The sequence below is a fragment of the Ambystoma mexicanum genome, chromosome 4p, assembly GCF_040938575.1.
Source record: "Ambystoma mexicanum isolate Mex_15411 chromosome 4p, UKY_AmexF1_1, whole genome shotgun sequence".
NCBI lineage: Eukaryota > Metazoa > Chordata > Amphibia > Caudata > Ambystomatidae > Ambystoma > Ambystoma mexicanum.
In genome coordinates, this window is record NC_090927.1 from 549178335 (window position 1) to 549199331 (window position 20997).

The 20997-nt window shown below is 41.5% G+C and overlaps 1 protein-coding gene across 2 annotated transcripts in view; it reads left to right on the plus strand.

Annotated features, from left to right (window-relative positions):
• Positions 1 to 20997, plus strand: part of MYOM2 (myomesin 2) — a 578568-nt gene that overhangs the window by 195317 nt on the left and 362254 nt on the right. For both annotated transcript variants that reach the window (XM_069606094.1, XM_069606095.1), the window contains one exon: positions 11112 to 11276. In XM_069606094.1, coding sequence (XP_069462195.1) covers positions 11112 to 11276 — 165 coding nt within the window. The remainder of the gene's footprint in view (positions 1 to 11111; positions 11277 to 20997) is intronic.

Consider the following 20997-nt stretch of genomic DNA (forward strand, 5'->3'; position numbering starts at 1 on the left):
GCCATTTGGAGTGATAAAAAACCAGGGCATTTTGATAGAGAGATCAGAGGAGCGTTCAGGAAAAAAAAAAGATTTGGGTGTAATCCATGAAGGGTTGGGACGAGAACCCAAAGGAGGAGATTAGTGCCCCAGGGGCAGTGGTGTAGAGAGTAAAGAGGAGCAGAGCCAAGACAGAGACTTGTGGAACACCAACAGTTAGAGGAGTGAGATGAGAGGTGTTATTGCTCCAGGTGACAGAGAATTGGTGAGGTGCCAGGTAGGATTCAATCCAGGTAAGGGCTGGACCGCGAATCCCAAGAATATACAATGTTTTAACGATATCCGAGTCATCAACAGTGCCAAAGGTAGCAGACAGGTCAAGGAGAATTAGGATATAGGATAGGTTGGAATGGAGTTACGGGATGCATAGCAGTAGATTCAGTGAAGCTGTGATTCTATCTCGGCATAACCCGTGCAATGACAGTGTGGGAACAATATTAGAGGGATTAAGTGCAGAAAGCCGAACATGAGAGAGACCAAGAGAAATTTCCTGAGAAGTGTCAATGCTTTTATGCTCAATAGATTGGGGGTTGCCCTCTTTCTCCCTCTCTTAAACTTGCTCCATTGAATCAACCACCATTTCAGCAGTGATGCTGTCTAAGGCTGAAGGTTGTACATTATGTATATGTGCACGATATATGAGCAGGCCAAAGTGTAGATTGGTGCAGTTAGCCTTTTACTCTCCTGCACTCCAACTACCATTAACTGCACTACACAGCAACACATTCTGTCCGCGCCCAGGCAAGGGTTTTAAAAGAGTGGGTGTGCAAATACAGCAATGTTTAAAATATGCAGGAAACCAAATAACCAAATACATATAGCATATACTGTTTGGTAAGTTAGTGCAAATGAGGCAAAAGAGCAACATGTGGATATAGTTCAATAAGGCATATGCTTCAAATTGTAGGAAAAGGAGAAAAATAAGTGAAAACTAATGACAGCTGTATTTACTAAGCCTACATTTTACTCCAGCTACATGGCAGACTGCCTCAGGACCAAACAATTAATCGGGTCTACAACCTGCAATTATCCAGTCGAGTTAATCTAAAATGTAGGTAATGTGTGCCTAAATAAACTTCCAGGGTCACACCTCATAGAATAACTAGAACTCATCTAATCACGGAGCAAAACAAAACAAAATAAATGCAGACAGGCAGCCACTGCACATCAGCTAGCCAGCCCACAGGCTGAAGGTCAGGTGAGCGAGGCAGAATCAGCAACCAGATAAAGCAGGCTGAAAAGAGCGGCTCACACAGAGCTCGGGTCCTTGACAAAGTAAAACCGACAAAAGCACAAATTAAAACAGAAGCCTAAGCTGTACCCAAGGCATCCCACAACAGCCTTCAGTGTTGAATTGAATTGAGGAGAGAAGGCAGAAGAAAAGAGGAAGGTTTTGAGGTGCTCCCGGAACCAGAGGTGGTTCTCCTCAAGTTTTAGGGAGGCAGGGAGGCTGTCCAGAGGGATGCCCCAGCCGAAGAAAGAGATCTACCACCAACTTGTTGCTTGCAGAAGGAACAGACCCTGAGGGAGTTGGAGGTGGATGAGCAAAGAGCTTGAGAAGGAAGATATTTAGGAAGAGAGAGATGAATGCATTGAGGCCCCAGGCCCCAAAAGGCCTTGTGGAGAATGCAGAGGGTTTTGAACTTAATCCTCACAGCCACTAGGAGCCAGTGCAGAGATGTCAGTCCTGGAGAGATACGATCCCTGGGCTTAAGGCCAAGGACAAGACTCGCAGTCCTGTTCTGGATGAGTTGCAGAGGGCGGAGAGTAGAAGCAGGCAGATTTAGAAAAAAGGCTGTTGCAATAATCTAGCCTAGAGAGCACCAGAGCTCTGGGGGAAGGAGAGGAAAGGAAGAATACCTCCAAGGAGGTGCAGCTGGTAATGTGACTTCTTAGAGACATTAGAGATGTGAGGAGAGAAGGAGAGTGTGGAGTCGAAGATGACCCCTAGGTTTTTAGCCTCTCAGGTGGGTGCAGGAAGAGGGCCATGAGAGGCCGGCCAGAGAGTGACAGGAAAGGAGGGAGCGGGTGTGCCGATGAGGAGAATCTCAGTCTAAATGGTGGCACACCACTCCTGGATAGCAGACAGAAGGTCGGCAATGAGAGACAGAGAAGAGGTGGCTGAAGGAAGCCCGAAAATTAGCTGAGTGTCATCCGCATACCACTGAAAGTTGGGGCAGAGAGCGGCAATTCGGTGGGAAATAAGTGCCAGGTATTGGTTAAACAGCCAGGGAGAGAGGTTAGACCCCTGGGGGACACCACATGTAGAGATAAAGATGGAGGAGAGGAAGGACCCAGGTTGGGCCTGTTGGGTTCATCAGAGACGAAAGAAGCAGCCATGCCAGGTCCTGACCCGTGATACCCAGGTTATGACGGAGATGGTTGAGCAGGATGGCATGGTTGACCATGTCAAAGGCAAAAGAGAGATCAAGTAAGAAGAGGACACAGGGGGTGTTCGAATCAAGGTTTGAGTGCAGGTCTTCACGGATGTTAAGGAGAGCAGTTTCCGTGCTTCTGGGAGCTCTGAAGCCAGACTGATGGTCATGAAGACAACCAACAGATTAAGTTGGGAGATGGCCAGCTTTTACAGGAGTTTGCCCAGGAAGGGAGTGATGGAGATTGGGCGATAGTAAGCCAGGCAGGACTGGTCAGCAGAGGGTTTCTTAAGAAGAGGGTGCACAAGGGAGTGCTTCAGGGGGGGAGGGAAGACTCCAGTGGTGAGGGAGCAGTTGCAGAATTCAGCCAAGGCAGGAGCCAGGGAGTCAGTGGGAGCAGTGGGCATCTTCATAGAATCAGCCAGGCTGGGATGGGGTTCTACTCCTTACGGGCCTTTTTCATGATCCTTTGATGAGATATCAAGTGCTGTTAGTCCTCCAAAGGTTTAACTTGGTGGTATGTTGATGATAGGTCCATAGCACCAAATACCTGGTATGTTCCCAGTGTTTCCAAAACCTCAATTATGTTGGGCAGAGGGTATCTTTCAAGCCATATGTTGCTGTTAACTAAGACTACAGGTGCCTACCACTCTGAACTCTCAATCCATTTGATAACCCCTCACTGCAGCATTGTATCCTAACCCTGTTGAAGATCAGTGCATATGATATGCAGGGCAGGCTACACCTTGTGTACCACTGGCTTTGTATTAGTCTTCAGTTTAATGTGATGCACAAAGTCCCTCCTTTCCCCCAGATTGTCCATGAAAACCTCTGGATATTCTTGAGTCCACATGCCTATCACCTCAGAGACACTCACCATATCTACAACACATGCTTCTATATGGATGCAGAATGAAGCTTATTCTTTCTATCCTGAGAGAGAGGCCAATTCTCCACTAAATAAATCCACTCTTGCATAACTTGTCCTTATGTTAGTCTGGAATTTCCCCTGTAGTGTAATTGTCACTTCCCCATAAGCCATCAGATCAATGTCTGAGGGTAGAAACACCTCATGACTGGAATTTCATAACTCTGGTATAGGTATTCTTGGAGATGATTGTCTATGTGGAACCACTGTCAACCTTCATGGTGACCTCCACTCCATTGATCATAAAAACAGCCAACTGTAATTTCCCGCTTTCGAGAGATGTCACATCGAATGTGTGTCTCCAAATCTCTGTTGCATTTTCATCTATGGACTTAGAGGTCCTCTATGAGGGTCCTGGAGCTCATAATAATTTTCAGAAGTGTGCATAGTGCCTCCACTTCTTTCACTGTAAAGAAACACCTTTTTTTGCCAGGCAGAACTAGTTGCTTGCACAATGTCTGGCGTTGCCACATCGAAAAGATTTGGGATCTATGCCATCACTTGGCCTGTTATCTGTGTGTGATTTTACTGCATCCACTATTGTGTTGTCAGACTTGTCCACTTTAATTTGTTTAATATAGGCAGGTGTTTGATAAATACTAGGTGCTATCACCACCTCTTTGTCCAGAGATGGGTCCTTTGTTAGGAGATACTCCTGGATCTTTGGGTTGTTCATATACATCACTAAGTGGTCCTTAATAAGGAATGACATGATAGCCCCAGAGTCACATTTGACATGATAGCCCCATTAGAGAAGCAACATCGTTTTCTATAGGTACATTGGGCACTGCCATGCATGGGAAGATTTGTGCCTCTCAAAGACAGTATAAAATGTTGTTTTAATTTCAATTTTGCTGTGACAATAGATCATAGACACTTCACCCATATTTTCCCAAATTGTGTAGTATGCTTGCTTGCTTCCATGCAGCAGCAATGTTTTGCATCCAATAGCTATTATGTGTCAAACATTTTTAACCATCTCTTACAAAATGTGAGGAGGTACTAGTTATTGCAGAACGGGTGGAGGAGGTGCCATGCGGCTGGTGCCATGTTCCAATATATATATGAAATATGGTAGTAGTTTTCTGTATTACAATGGCATGCTGCAAGTAGCAGTTCATGCCCACAGTGTTGTATGCTTGTTTGGCTGGCAAGATATTATCCAGTAACTGCTTTGTATGTTCTAGACACTTTCTAATATGGCTGCTGGTGTCCACAAAGTTCAATGCTTACTGCACAGGCAACATTTGATACCCAGATTTAGTAGTTGAGGAATGGCTGCCAGTGCGCCAACCATCGCGTATCGTTCTGGTGTGGCATCAGAGCTGAAAGCAGTGATCCTGGCAGCAATGCTGCAGCTGGGCCATATGCAGCAATCCTGAAAGCCAATAGGAAAGGATGCGGTGGCCCGTACACAGTGACTGTGGGTGTGGGTGACTGGCAGTTGCCCCCTGATTTGACACTCATAGCTAGTATAGCGATGAGCTAGAAAAGTGGAGCACCAATTTATTCAGTGAAGTCTTACAAAAGTCAACACCCCTCACACCTTCAACTGTCTTCCCAGTGTCCCACTCTCATTCTTCCCTCGTTTTAGCCCACACTACTTGCCCAACATTCCAACCAGAACACTCCACAACAGAATTCTTGATATATTTCCCAGGTATGTTAGCTTAGTCAGTAATGTCTCTCCCTTGTCCCAACAAGTATTCAAACTATCTGGCCACACAACCTTTATTTCATAAAACTAATTTCATGACCCTGCACTCTAATTACTATTCCATTGTCCCTATTTAATTTAATGTATTGTGATTTATATTGTGCTTTCATCAAAAGCGCCAATTGCAAACAATTAATATAAATGGTGCAATCATAAATGAGCAGTGGGATGAGTAAGGGCCTCATCATAAATTGGGGGTTATCCCAGTGGTAAATGTGCTGGGATACTGCCCAATGCATATTGCATTACCACAACTCGGTCCAGTGACTGCGAGGATCAAGTTCAAAACCCTCTGCATTGTCCACAAGGCCTTCTGGAGCCTCGGGCCAAAATACCTTCAACTCTCTCTTCCTAAATATCTTCCTTCTCGAGCTCTTCGCTCATCCGCCTCCAACTCCCTCAGGGTCAGCCGCTTCTCCAAACAACGAGTTGGGGGCAGATCTCTCTCCGCTGCAGGGGCCTCCCTCTGGAACAGCCTTCCTGCCTCCCTGAAACTCAAGTAAAACCATCTCCGGTTCCGGAAGCACCTCAAAACCTTCCTCTTTGCTTCCGCTTTCTCTCCCCCTCTCCCCTGCTAAACTTACTGAAACTTCACTGAATCTGCAACTGGGCCACTTACCGCTCTCGGTCCTTGGCCCAGCCACTCTCCCCTGCACTGCCTCCCTGGCAACCCCCTGCACCGCGGGACTGTGTCTGTATCCCTACAGCCCCCCTTCCCAGCACTTTCTGCACTTATCTCACACCGCGGGACTGTGTCTGTATTCCTACAGCCCCCCTTCCTAGCACTTTTCTGCACTTATCTCGCACTTGCCACTAGATGGCCCTTGTTATTTATCCTGTATGCTCTTAACCCTGTACTGCACTCTCCCCTTTCCACCTCCCCTTTGCACTTTTCCCCTCCCCTCTACCCTTGCACTTGCGTGATCTGAATGACACCTGGCCTAGTAGGATTGTTGTCTGTCTCCCCTTTTTCCCCCCCGCCTCGTCGCGCCTTGAAACACTTGTGTACAGGCACTTTATAAATGCCATATCATATCATATCATATCAGTGCTAATAGCAGGATCCCAAGTTACGGGTGGGGCAGTAGGCCCCATTACCATTGGGTCCATGGGGCATTTAGGGTGCTATCACTGCAGCACTAATAGCACTGTAAATGGGCAGAAAGTCACCAGATATACCTCCAGGTCAAAACTGGTGATAAAGCTGGCCTACTTTCAGCCCAACTAATAGTTGAGTGGAGCGGTAATGCGGCCAACTTATGATGAGGCCCTAAATCATGAAGAAGATGAATGGGATAAAAGATACGTTTTGAGATGTTTTGTCTCGGGAGGACAGCTCAGGGGCAACGTGCCCGCCTTGGAAGCAAGACGATAAGAGCAACACGGGTGCGATCCCCGGGTCGGTGTTTAGAAACCTCTGGGTATTAAGCATGTCATAAATAACGTATCATATCATATCATATCATACAGAAAGGGGAATAAGGCCCAGTGGGGGTTTGAGAACAGCCAGCCAATAAGTGGTTTTAGATCAAATAGTACTGGCTGAAAAAGGCAAAGAAGCAAGATAAGTAGGGCAAGACTGTGAAGACATTTTAAAACAATAGGGAAAAAGTGAAGAAAAAAAACACAAGAGTCAAAGGATAGGATAACAGAAGAAAGAGCAGCAGAAATAGAAGAGCGAGGAGATTGTTCAAAAGAAAATGGCAGAATTATAGATAGAAGGGATGGGAGCGAGATGAGCAGCTGGAAGTCCAATTAACAGAGAGGAACAGTAATCAATGTGAGGGAAAAAAAAGGTGAAAACAAGAAGCTTAGTGGCTTCGAAAAACAAAAAAGGGCATGCACGATGGAGATTAAAAAGGATAAAGGGACAATTAGGGATAGTAGGGGAAATGTGGGAGGAATATGAGAGATAAATCAAACAGAACTCCAAGATTACACGCTGTAGTTGAGAAAGGAAGCGGGTAGGGGAAGAGCAGGAAAGAAAGGGATGAAAAGGAAGATGGGGATGAGGGAGAAAAATAAAGAACTTCAGTTTTGGAGAAATCCAAGTGAAGAAAGTGAGAGGCCATCCAAGCTTGGATTGCAGAAAGACAAGCAGGGGCATTAGAGTGGAGCACTTCATTGAACACAGAAAAGGAGAGAAAGATTTGTGAATCATCCGTGTGGCAGTGGCAGAACAGATTGTCTGAAGAGATAAGTGAAAAGAAAGGAACACTATAGAGATATAATTATAATTGTTAATTTATAACGTGCCTAATACCAACAAGTGGTTTCTGAGCGCGGGATAGAGATTCAAACCTGTGTTGCGCTGTGTTGTCTTGCTTCCAAGACAAACACCTTGCCCCTGAATTATCCTTCCTCCCCTGGCAGAATAAGAGAGGTCCAAGGAATGAAGCCTGAGGGACACCATAAAGAGGAGTAAGGGGTGCAGAGAGCTGAACCGCCTACGAAACAGAATAGTTATGGCCAGAGAGGTAGGAATTTAACCAGGAGAGAGGAGAACCCCGAATACCAAAGGATGACAGTGTAGGATGATCAACTGGGTCATAATCAGCAGAAATGTCTAGTAGGATGAGAACAGAGGAGAATGTATTATGCCGATCAGTGAGCAGGCAGTCCGAGACAGGCAAGAGAGCAGTCTCGGTAAAATGACTTGGCCTAAACCCAGATTAAAGAGGAGGAAGGAGAGAATGAAGATGAAGAAAGGTCAACATTTGAGAGTAGACAATTCTAAGAGTTTAGAAAGAAAAGGAAGTAAAGTTTAAGGGCAAAAGCTACTTAAAGATGGATCTAGTGATGACTTTTTTAAAATAGGAACTACAGTAGCATGTGTAAAAAGGGCAGAAAAAAGCAAAGAAGAGAGACAGAGATTGAAGCGAGTAGTAAGGTAAGTCAGAAGGTTAGGATAGACTAATGGAATTTGTAAGCAGGGAATAGAATCAAAGGGAGAAGTAGTTGGATGAGCACAAGAAAGAAACTGAGCAGTGTCAATATCTTTGAGAGGAGAAAAAGCAGGGTTGAAAACACGAGGTGATGGAGGGGCAGGGAAAGGGCAAGGAGAGGGAAAAGATACACAGAGATTAGAGGCTTTAGTAGGTAAATAGTGAGAAAGGTCAAAAGCAGAAAGAGACAAAGAGAGAGGGATCTGGTGGACGGGGAAAGAGAATAGAGGTAAGGGGCTGATAGAGCCAACAAGAATGCTTACAAAGAGAAAAGGTCAAAGAGCAAACATATAGCTTTTTTCTAGATAGAAGGAGAGGATCAAAAGTTCCAAAGACAGAGTGATCCAAAGACAGAGGATCAAGGTCATAAAGGGTTTGAGATTTGTTCCACCAGTGCTCTAGTTTCCAGAGAGAGTTATTAGGGACAAGCAGAGTGGGGGTAAGCCATGGACGAGAAGGTTTACGGTAAGGACTAAAAGGATTGGAAAGATAGAGAAAGTTTGGAGTGGGTGCAAGAGTAGTTTGGAGAACAACAGGAGCAGAATCAGCAGATAGAGTAGCAAAGAAATGAATCGGAGGGAGAGAAGAAGTCATGGTTGAAGTGAAAGAAGAAGATTCAAAGCAGCAAAGATCCCATCACAAAAACGTTTTTGTAGAAGGCGATAAAGATGAAAGGGGAAAAAATAATAGAAAAGGACACAGAAAGTGGTCTGAGGAATATACAGGTTAAGAGAAAACCGAGACATTACAGGAGACAGAGGTAAATATAAGATCAAGATGGGATCCAGAGGAATGTGAAGGGGGACAGTCAAGAGATGAGCGGTGGCAGGAGTCCAGCAGAGGAAGAAAGGCAGATGAAGAATGAGTAGAATCAAGATGCCGATTGAAATCGCCGAGTACGAACAGTGGAGAAGTGGAGGGGAGAACAGAAGAAAGTAAAGTATCAACATATGAGATAAGGGAGAGAAGAGGGATAGGAGAACAATAAACAATTGAAAAAACAGACAGGCTGAGATTTAGAAAAGAAAGAAAAATGATTCTCAAATGACGGAAAAGAGATGGATGGGCCAGGAGAGACCTGCAGCAACCAGGAAGAGTGAGAAAGTACGACTACACCATGGGCAGCGGGGTGGTGTGTGCGAGAGAAATTAGAGGATGGAGAAGAGAGAGAAGCTGAAGTGACATTATTGAAGGATGAAATCCAGGTTTCAGTAACATAGAGAAAATTAAGTGAAGTAGTAAGTGAAGAGTGGCAATAGACTTATTGCACTATGGTGTAGCTTTCCAGTGACCAACAGAGATAGGAAAAAGAGACCTGGTAGGGATACGGGGATACATGGGATTAGAGAGTGGGCGAGGGCAGGAATGGTGAGGTAAAGAAAAACGCTCTGCAATATGAGCAGGAATTGGAATGAGAAAAGGAGGAAAGCTACAGAGTAGCAATTAAGTAGCAAGGCAATTACTAGTAGCATGACCAAAATGAGAAATACAGTCATAGCAGGAAAAAAAAGAGCAAGAAACATGGCACCTCAAAACACTTGTGGATAGGCACATTACAAATGTCCAATCAATAAATAAATAAATAAATAAATAAATAAATAAATAGTGTAAACCGGGACAAACAGGAATAATGGAACTTCTTAGAAGGACACTCTTTGACAGGGACAGCTAGGGCTCAGGACGCCATAGACTGATGGAGTTATAGGGCAAGGCCCGTGATCCTTCACGTGACCCGAACATCAGCTGTGCCAATGATGGTAGTGGCAGGGCCTGGCAGGTCAGGCGGTGTGGCTTGGAGCACTAAAAGGTCACGATCAGCAGTGCATGACCATGATGGTAAGTGGGAGCACGTCTGCCCCTACCCCAGCAGCAGCACAGTTACTGGCAGGCAAGATGGTGAACACTGACACAGTGATGATACATTGGCTGTGCAAGATAACAGTCAGTGGATACCAACATAATGCCAGCGGTCTGAGAATCTGTTTTCTGACCCTAAGATGGCCCTGGTACAACACTGGTTGTTGTTTCCAGTGAAATGTTGGCCACTGCTGTTGGATAAATCGTGCCTCTCTTCGATGGTCTGAATACTTTATTGCTGACAGAGAGCAGCATGAAAGTATGGATAACCTATGCTCAGTAGCTATGTATTTCTCTAATTGTTGTCTCAATGGGGGTGTTGCATTTCACTGTATGTGTCAGCGCAATGGTGATGATACTCCTATATATAATCTGCGTTCTACCTTCCCTCATAACTCCTTCTTTAAAATGTCATGGGGAATCAGTCTGCTAGAGGATTATATTAAAGAGAATTGATGTAAGACGAATGGCCTCAAAATATACTTACTCCTACATTAAGAGATGCATCATGGGTCCTTTTCGTTTCCTTAACTCTGTAGCATCTTCACCTTAACCCATGCACGAAGAACGCCCCTCAGAACCTTTTCCATGCCCCCATAGAAGCTCTGAATTATCCTTTGCTAAGTGAAAGGCATCTTGGAAACAGCAAAATTAAATGTCACTCAGTCATTGTGGATATCATGCACAGTTGGACTATGTCAGTCCCTTTCATACTGGCCTTCCCACGTACAAGGTTGGCCACTGCAAATCACTGTAAAACTGATCACTGGTCTGAAAAGAAGCATCAACATGTGCTGCTTTAATACCGTTTTTCACTTGCTCCCAATGTTGACTAGGACATAATTCAAATGTTTGACCGAAGGTCCCCTCTGTCTTCAGCACACTTGTATCCTTTGCACACACCACAGAAATCTAAGCATGACTAGACACGTTCTGTTAACAATTCACATTTACCATTTTCTATATCCACCATACTCGACACCTCACCCGCTCTCCTTTCTCTCATGTTTCATTTAGACAAATTGAACCAAAAGATTGAATCTAGCTGCGTGTTGCACCCCAGCAAAATTAATGGTCATGTTGAATTCAATATCATTTAATTTCAAATAGGAAATTAGATTAGTACACATTTTCAATAACACAAGTATGATATGCAAGAGAACGATTTCAATACATTCGTTGTAAACTTATAATGTGTGTTTGCTGCATAAAATGTGAATACATGATTGGTATTCTTTTCTTCTGTTTAGTGCCAATGCCCCCAGTGGTGACGTTTGCCCACATTGATGTTCAGTTTATGGAGAAGTTTGGTGTGACCTTTGGAGTGGAGGGTGAAACGCTTAGCCTGACATGCACTATGCTGATAACACCAGACCTGACTAGACTTCAACCACGGGCAGAGTGGTATAGAGATGGTAAGTAACCTGCTTTGCATACATGGGGCTGTACAATTATGTGGTGTTCATTTTGTATTCTGCTCTTTTATACCCCTCTAAAGCTCAGCTCGAGAATGATTAATATAAATGATAAATGTCTCTAAAAGTAAATCATATTATGATTGATGTTGTATAATAGGAGGTTGGTTGGTTAAATATGCTATCAACAATTCCCCTCTTTACAATATCTGAGAGCATATTCATGTCATGTGTATATATTACATGTGCCAGACACACACAATACAATGGATTCATGGAAATGCATGAATTGTGTAGCTGATACCAAGACCTTGCCACTAACATTTGTAAATGTTTGTTATTTTTTGAGTCAAATATTGTAAAACTGTGTTCAGTATATGTTTTATTAAACTACTGTTTATAGTGCAACACTTCGGTTTCAAAGTAAACATTCAGAGAAAGAAAATGAACCCCAGTGGAGTTTTGAAATAAGAAACAGCCAGCAACAATGCAACTTTAACTAGGATACATAACTTGCTATTAACAACCCAAGACAGCTAAAGTGCATTCTAAAGTCTGTCATAAATAACGATATTCCAGTTTTGAGTATTCCATTACTTTGACAAGCATAATGTTTTGTTTCACGTACTACTTTCTTGCACAGATTTAGCCTTTGGAGAGACTTCTCCTTTGCCCCATCTACGAAATGAACAAGGTAATCCACAGAGTTTCGCCCCACCTGGGATTTACAGGTGGGGCAAAGTTCCTGGCACAGCATCTTTTGGAGGTGGTTTAATTGCTCGGTCCAACTGTTACTGAAGATGCCATTTTCACCGAGAAAGGTGCCTAAAAGCTATTTAGTCCAGTGTGGGTACGATTCTCCAAAAGGTAACTTACCCTATAGTTGGTGCAAGTACTCAGATTTTGAGCATGTTGTATTCTTGTTTGGCTACTTCAATCTGCCAATAAACCGACATTGAATTGAAGATAGTCACAATATGAACAATGCCTTTATCCGCAAACTTATCAGCTCCTATTAATTGGCGTGCCTCTGTCTTTGTGTCAGCATTTAGCCCAAGTAGCCCACACAGAACCATCATTGTGGTCCCTGACTTTATAGCTAGCATGATAATATTTGACAACAGACTATGAGAGTGTTTAATTGATGCTGAGTCCAAAACATTTGATGACTGCAGCTGAAATGCAGTCGCCGACCTTCTCTGACAACATGTAAAGCATTACTTATCCCAGGCGTACTGCCTCCATTTTCAATGTCACAGTGGCATCCTTGTGTACAACCTGTAGTCATGGAAAACAAAGTGAAAACTGTAGAAGAAAAAATGGACAACTATCTTGTTGTTTTGATGTCGGTTATGGGGAGATTTTAATTTCATCCAATGGACGTTCTGGTGCCCTGCATTGGAGGAAATCTGGGAGCGGTTCACTTTATCTTCCCTTCTTCTTTGAGACCACAATTTCCCCATGCTGGAGGTACTACTTAAACATATAACACCATCCAGAGGGTTTCTACTGTCTATCAAGTAAGTGACGTCACCTGTCGTTTTAAGGACAGCCCACTTATAGCTCTGAGCTGTCAGCACCATTATGAGGCCCTCCTGTTGCTTTTTAAAGCAATTTGAAATATTGTCTCTATGCCCCATTCCATGATGAAGGCCTGCCTGGTTTCAGATTGTGTTTGACATTCGACGTTACCCAGGTCATCTTTATACAAATGAGCAACACATAGCTCAGCATGCCATGGGGTGGACTCCAGGGGCTTCATTCTCATCCCCCTGTCAAATGAGTGAAAGGCTCACTTGCAGTTTGACTAAAAAGCTACTGAAAAAGACAAAATCCCAAAACATTCTTTGAAACATCACTGGGACTGTTACACACTGACCATCATACTGGCCACCATTTTATTGAAACAATCAGACAGAATGTTTGTCCTCGGTGGCAGGAATTTGATGAATTGTAGGTTACCGACACACAATCCACATAGCACCACAGTGGCCTCATTGGGGAAAGAAACTCTTGTAGAGATGCCAAAGGAACCCTCTGCAACAAGAGGGACAGTGAAGGCTCTCATGGGCACAGCCTCAGGACAGGAAGTATTTTTTTTTTATTTCTTTTTATTTTATGGTTGAGAGAGGTTTAATAAAACATTCAAATACATTGCATTAAAATATAGCAAATAAAACATATTTCATTTCCAGTTTAACAATCTTTAACACCCGCACTACAAGTGATTGCAAACAATGTTACATAATATTTCATTTCTCATGCGGTGCAAATCAACTTGGTGCACTAAACTACATTAAAATGAGTGGTCTTAACCATCCTAAAACTCTTCTAAATTCAATGCTCTAACGAAGCTGGTGATTCCTATTACCGTGGAGGTGGGTCTACCTGCCAGACATCTGTGCCAAAACCCATTTGAGTCAACATCTAGGGACAAATGGACGAGCTTACCCAGATAGACCCTGCACAAGTTATTCATTGCAGGGCAGTCTAATACCTAGTGTTGGGTTGGAATCCTGTGATGTCATATCATAATTAAGCAAATTTCAGCGAAAAGGGATAAAGGCTGCATGGGTCACTTTATCTGGGTATATACTTAAAAATGGAGCTAACACTGCCTTCCTTTTGTAATCTTCCCTCAAATGTACCAAGGAAGGATATGAATGGAAATGCTCTAGTGTCGCCATCCAGTCTTGTTGGTATAGGAGTATTTTGACCATGCTTGGGCTGCTATCAGGTCCTGTTTGGAACAGCTTATCTTTTCAAGTATCATACATAAGTCTTTTAATGCTCTCATTCTGGTACAACACAGTTTAGTGTAAAAATTATTAAAATCTACAAATAAAGTATCTTCCACTGGGGATAAGATTTTACACAAGAGTGATTGTATTCTCCAGTGTGCTTGTGATAGTAATGAAACTAAGCCCAGATCATATTGCACAGCAACTCCTGGGAAGCTCGTTGGTAGATATAATATACATTTCCAAATTCTCCCCTTCACAATAGATAGATGATCCACAAGGGGAAATGGGTGGGTCTCGCACCTTAGAGGATCTTAGGAACCATTTATGCCTCGTAATATCTGATCACTGGTTTAAGTGAAAACCTGCCAAACTTTATGTCAATCATTTTCATTTGCATAATCAGTCACATAGTTTGGTTGTTCAACCAGACCGACCTATTATTCAGAGAATGTCTAGCATACACTGGGAAACCCAAACAGATCAGAGAATCAGCAAACGGAACCAACAATTTGCCTATGTACCATTTTAAGATTACATTTCTTTCTACTGTTTGTAAATCTGATTATTTTAGATTTTGTGGGGTTCACATGAGTGCATAATCCTTCATAAATGTTACAAAAGATGTAATCAGACACTGAAGACCAGTTTTAGGGGTGTCAAACAGAAAAAAAATCATCAGCATATGAGAGCCATTTGAAGCACAGATTTAACAATTTAGGGGTGACCAGTGAAGCCGCGTGGAGGGGCTCTTTGATGTCAGCCAAATATTTGATTAAATAGACAGGGAGGAACCACGCATCCCTGTCTGACTCCCATAGGGGTTGGAATCTTCCTGGACAAATCCCTGTTGTTGTTCAATCAGACTTGGATAGCCATTCTTGAGTTAAGAATGATTAGCAAGCAGAGAAGACCCACCAGCATACCAGAGCTTGCCAATTTTTGCCATAACAACCCACGATCTAATGCATCGAAGGCAGCTGTTAAATCGAGAGAGGCCCCAAAAATTGCTTCATACCTTCCGCTCCATGGCAAATGCTGTACTGAGTTGGCAACCCAACCATTCAACGAGGTCCACATCTGTACTATTGGCCTGTAACTAGATGGATTCGCTCTAGCTCCTCTTTTAAAGATTGGCACAATATGGGCACAGGACCACGTAGGCAGAAAGATTCCTGTGGTGAGAATGTTGGCAAACAGGATAGACAGGGTTCTCTACCACGTCTTCTAATCAGATTTAAACACAGTGTTAGCCAAACCATTAGGACTCAGGACCGCAATGTATTCATTATCATAAGGATCGGTTTTACACTGATATCCATACATGAGATGGTTTGGTGATCCCAGATAAACATCTTATCTCCAGTCAACCCTGTATGGCCTGCAAATACCTACCCAAAAAACACTGCCCAATTTATCTCTGCTACTCCATTTATTTGGTGCAGGGACTGGGGAGTATCACTGCTGTTAATAAGCTGCCAAAAGGCTTTTGAGTTCTTGTCCCTTAGGCACAATAGCATCACTTCCCCATTCAATTGTACGCTTAGTACTTTTGATTGTTTAACACAATTTTGATACAATCAGGACATGATGTATTGTTTCTAATCAAAGTGGTTGCACAGGTGATATGTGGTTAAATGGGACTAGCAATGCCAATCTCTACCTTCTTAATGGCACTGCTTCCATTGGCACAGGGAATAATTATTATGTAGACTGTGTCCTGAGTAGTCACTGGATTTGCAGAAAACTCTTCCTAGTGGTGTCCCAAGGTACCCATGGACATTAACCTTATTTATGAGGGGATGAGTGGTGGGTGGTTCCTTCTTAAATGAATACGATCCCTACAACCACAACTCCCTTAGGAACTGTTTTTGCTTGTGGTCTTAACAACTGGCAGGGTTCTGAGCTTGCAAGGTTGTTGTACCGACCCATACGTGACTTACCTCCCTGGGGACCTGAGAGGACCAATGTTTAGTGTCCTGCTTGAAACAGGTATTGTGTTTCTAAGGAGGCCTCTGTCATTTCTGTTTACCCAGTAGGGTCTGCAGGCAGAGTTTCCAATTTAGGATGAACCAATTTACAACCAGATATATGCAGTTCCATAGGAAGGACAATAATCTAAAATGTGTTCTAGCTTGAGTGGGTTGTACAGCCCATCAAATGTTTTCTGATGTGACCACAATTACAACCATTCAAATTCCTCATGGTGGCAGTCATGTAGGTTTCCCAACTTAAGCTCTCTTTATAATGGGTGTCTCAGAAATGCCTCAGTTACTGAGTCAGAGTTTTCCAAAATATTTGTAAAAGGGCCTTTCTCATCCTACTATTCTTTAGTTGCTCATGTTCTCACAACTCAGGGCTTGGTTCACTTCCACCCTGAGCTTAATGACTTAGTAAGCGGGCAGTTTTATCCTCCTCACTAAACATAGGCATGAAGCAGGCCAAATTTATGAGGCCAATCGGAATAGATATATGATCTAGCAACATGCACACCAAACAGATATTTTTGTAAGCAGGGACAGGAATGAGGGTTGACTACATAATTTGTTCTTAGTGTGCTGCTCAGATTATTACATTTCAATGTTTCAGGTTAAATTTTCTTGATCACCATCTAAAGAAGCCACTCTTTCACCTGCTTGGCAACCTGTGCTTTACACCTTGCTAATCTTGAGCTGGCATTACAGCTGACTTACAATCATCTCTAGCCAGCTTGTCTCTTTTCATGTCATAGAGGGCCCATTTGCACTTCTGGAGTTCCAGAAACTTCAGTTAATGTGAATCTACTTCAGTCAACTCTAATGATCAGTTGTTCTCTGCTGTAGAACCAAACAGTGCAAGAGGGGATGTGTTGCTGTTGATGTCACTGGTGCATGTACTACTACCATGGCATATTTTTCTTCTGAGTGGGCTCCACATGTTCCCTTTGGTGTCGTAAAACAACTGTAGAAATTCTACTTTTATCAGACCACAGAAATGTAGCTTCCATCCCATACATGTTTCATGTGGCTTTTCTACTCTTTTTTTAAAAAAAGCTCTGCCTCTCTTTCTTGTGCAAGGAGTCTGTGAAGATCCAATGCCAGTATAACATTTAATCTTCCCAAACTCTGTAGTGACCATGCACTCTGGATGATACCAATAAGAACTTAAACCAATCTTAATTAGGACATCCTTACAACGTCCTTGACATGCTAAAACCATGCCCACGATTTGGTGTGGTTATTTACAAGGTTGTCCAACATTGTCCCCTTGTAGTCCTTCAGTTCTGTGCTTGTCCCAAGTTTAACCCAAAACACAATTGGATTCAACTGAACTTGATGGTTGATAACAGTCTGTCCTAGTTACATTTAAACCGCTATTTCTAAGGTGCCAGAGGTATCCCCAACAGCTTCTTGATAAAGGTATTTTTATCAACTTTCAATTTAACTGTATTGAGGTACCCGAGAGTTTAGCCGCATGCAGAACAGTCAATTGTGTTTTCACCATGTACATCACTAAAGCTGCTTCAATTGCAGTACTCCCATTGTTTTTAGATAAACACAACAGCGCCCCAGCACGTCTGGTCAGAATAAAGTTACTCCTCTGTAAGTGGTAGTTCCAGTCCCCCTAGTGTTGAAACAACCACCAAGTAACTTTAATGATCAAAATTTTCAATTTCAACTCTGTTCAGTTACAGGTCTATTGGGGGGGGAGTGTTTTGTTATGACGTGTCATAATCTTTGTTTTAGTTGTGTTTGTGACTAATTTCTTTTTACAACATTTGGAAACACATTCATAAAACGCCTTTTTCAAATGTAAAAGTGTTGTAGATAGTAGAACAGCATCATCTGTATACATAAGAAAATTGATATGCTCTGTGGTTATCAATGGTACCTCCGTCTGTCTCGCTAGTACTAATTTAGCAAGATTATTGATTAAATATATATATAAATATGTAGGGAGCCATTACGCAGTCTTGTCTTACACCCTTAGTTACCATAAAGGGTTCTGTATGGTCTCCCTGTTGACCCCATCTTACAACTGTCAAACTGCTAGAGTAGAGAGCGTTAATACACTTTACCAGCTGAGACAGGAGCCCAAGATTATATATGGCTGCACATAAGAGAATGTGGTCAACATTATCAAAGGCTGCCTTTAAATCGATGAAGGCCACATTTAAAGGTATCGTCTTCTACATAGTATACTTATGTATGATTAGTGAAAGCCTGGAAGCCTGTTCTACCATGACTATGCCCTTGCGGAAGGCCACCTGAATATGATGAAGGTGGTCCAGATCTTCAATGTGCAAGAGTAAACAATCTGCCATAACTTTAGCATACACCATACCTAGGCTATCGAGGAGAGGGTTTGGTGTAAATGTGAGGGATCGTTACACTCTCTCTTTTTAATAATGGAAATAATTACTGCTGAGCGCCATGAGGTGGGTGGTTCATGACTTTCATTAATCAAATTACAAAATAACCTAATTACACAGGTGCTAATATATAAGGGCATATGGTGTGTCCTATTATACATTTTTACAACTTAAATATGTGTTCACATCAAACATCTCCTGACAAAATATTAGAAATGATGCAGATATATACCTCAATGTAAAATAACCACTCCTGTACTTGTAATTGAGAAAATGAACACAACAAAAATGTCATCAGTTTTGACGGCACAGAAGCTTTTTAATTCATCTTTAGAATATCAACTTTAAAAATGAAATCCTTTTGGTGTGTAATGAACACTCTAGGCTCCCCTAAATAAGTGATGTAATTGGGTTCACAATTTTCTCTATTCTAAGTTTTAACCTAGAACAAACAACTCTCTTAATTTTAGAGAATTGTAAGCATAGCAGGATTACATGTAGTAACCAAAAGGCATAAAAATCATCACAAACTTCTACAGCCAAAAAATCATAACAAACATCAAAAACTCTACAAGCCAAGGTACGATAATTTTTTATTATTATTGGATCACGCTTCTTCAGGGCTAATAGATTATACATTTCATTATAATACATCAATTCCTATACAAAATGTATTTTATATCTGTAATGAGTGGAGAATAATACCACAAATCCTTTAATATCTGTAATTAGTGGGGTTTAAGAGAGCACAGCTGATAGGGCAAAAGGAAGAGAGAAAAATAGATATGTTGTGTTAGATATAGATACAGGTTTTGTCAAATACATTTTTAAAAATGATCGTCAAATGTTATTCTTAATATTAAGATTTACTTTATTCCATATTAAATTGTATACATGTCCATAATTGGTATTCCTCAATCATAATGAATCTAATTCTGAATAAAAAGCTGTAAAAAATAGAGATGCATATACCAAAGGAATATATTTTTTATTTATAAAATGTATTCCCCAATAAGGTAATATCTGCATTGAATAATGTAATAATGGCTAACCTTATTAGTCATTTTACTGGTGTTTAATCATCTTGATATTCATGTTGTCCAGGTTAGATTATGTTGCTAAAGTGTTCTCCTTATGTCTGGGGCAATGACGAGGTATATCTCAAAAATAAAGATAAGACATATTCATCATAAAAATGATATAAGCAGCACTTATATTAAATCTTTACTTTCCCATCATTAAGTAATTGATGCTCTTGTACCTTACTTTTCAAATTGCTCATTAGCTCTATATCCAGAATGTTACTGCACGTGTTATTAGTGTACTACTGGGCATGGATGCTATTTTCTTCTTAAACATCTAAATTAGTAGTCTTAGAAACAGGACTATCAACTTTGTACAGGCAGGGTTCAATATAGAAAACCACAATCCATGGTAACAATAATGAGTAATATAAGCAATAGTTAGGTTGGATGTAATAAGATATCAGAGTGCTACCTGCCTTATGTCTTATGGTTCTATAATAATTGAGAAATCCAGACAACATTTTAGAAGGTAATAGAAACAGGACTAGTAGCCTTTCAGATAGAGAGGCAAGAGAAGAGACATTCTTGAATGGTTTAATTCAAGCATTACATTATTTATGAGAATATCATTAATAAAACATATACCAGAATATGATAGTTCAGTATAGTCATGCAATTTACATATGATCCATATGCATATTTTGAAAATTGCACAAAAATGTACTTTGATTAAGGTTGAACATAATATGGTCACCAAAAACAAGTAAAACGATCTGTAACAGTTAAGGAAACTATATAGTTCCTTGTCCTATTTAAGTCCTTTAATAACTGTTTGGAAAAAGAAAATAATCTTTGTTTCTTTCCTTCTTAACATATTTTTTTAACATCCCCTCTCCATTCTCCAGCTACAATCTTTTCTATTGCAGAACATTTCAAACCATCAATATTCATGTCTTTGTGTTCATGATACCAGTGATAGGCCAATGGACTTTTCATGTCTTTTGTTTTGATCGCTCGTAAGTGTTGATAGATCCTGGTCTGCAGTAAACTGATCATGCTCCCTTTTTAACGTTAGAGCAAGAAACATCTGAAAGCATACGCCATCAATTTGGTATTGCAATTGATACGTTGTTTAATACTATAGGTTTTTCCACTCATATCGTTAATATGTGTTGTCCTATTGAGAGCATATTCACACATTTTACATTTCCCACATTTGGAAAACCCTTTAATGACTTGTCCTAACCATGAATCTGGTTCCTCTGTAATGTTCCTCACCATAAATTACTTGAACATAATAGGTTTTTTAAGGTTATTGCCTTTATAAATTTGATGCTTGGTTTGTGATCCAAATGTATTTTCACGCCCTTATCCTGTGTCAGAATATCCCAATGTTCCTAAAAATGTTAAAAATCACAAAGCTATAAGAACTGCATGGCGTTGATTTTCTAAAGATGAATAAGTACGCTTATGAGCAGTGAATACGGCTGAAAATGATTGTTGGCTTAAAATTGAAAAAGGTCAGAAGCACATGTATACAAAAAACAGATTCTGTTTTAAATAAATCTCAGGGGATACCATCCGACCATGGGGCCTATTTTTTG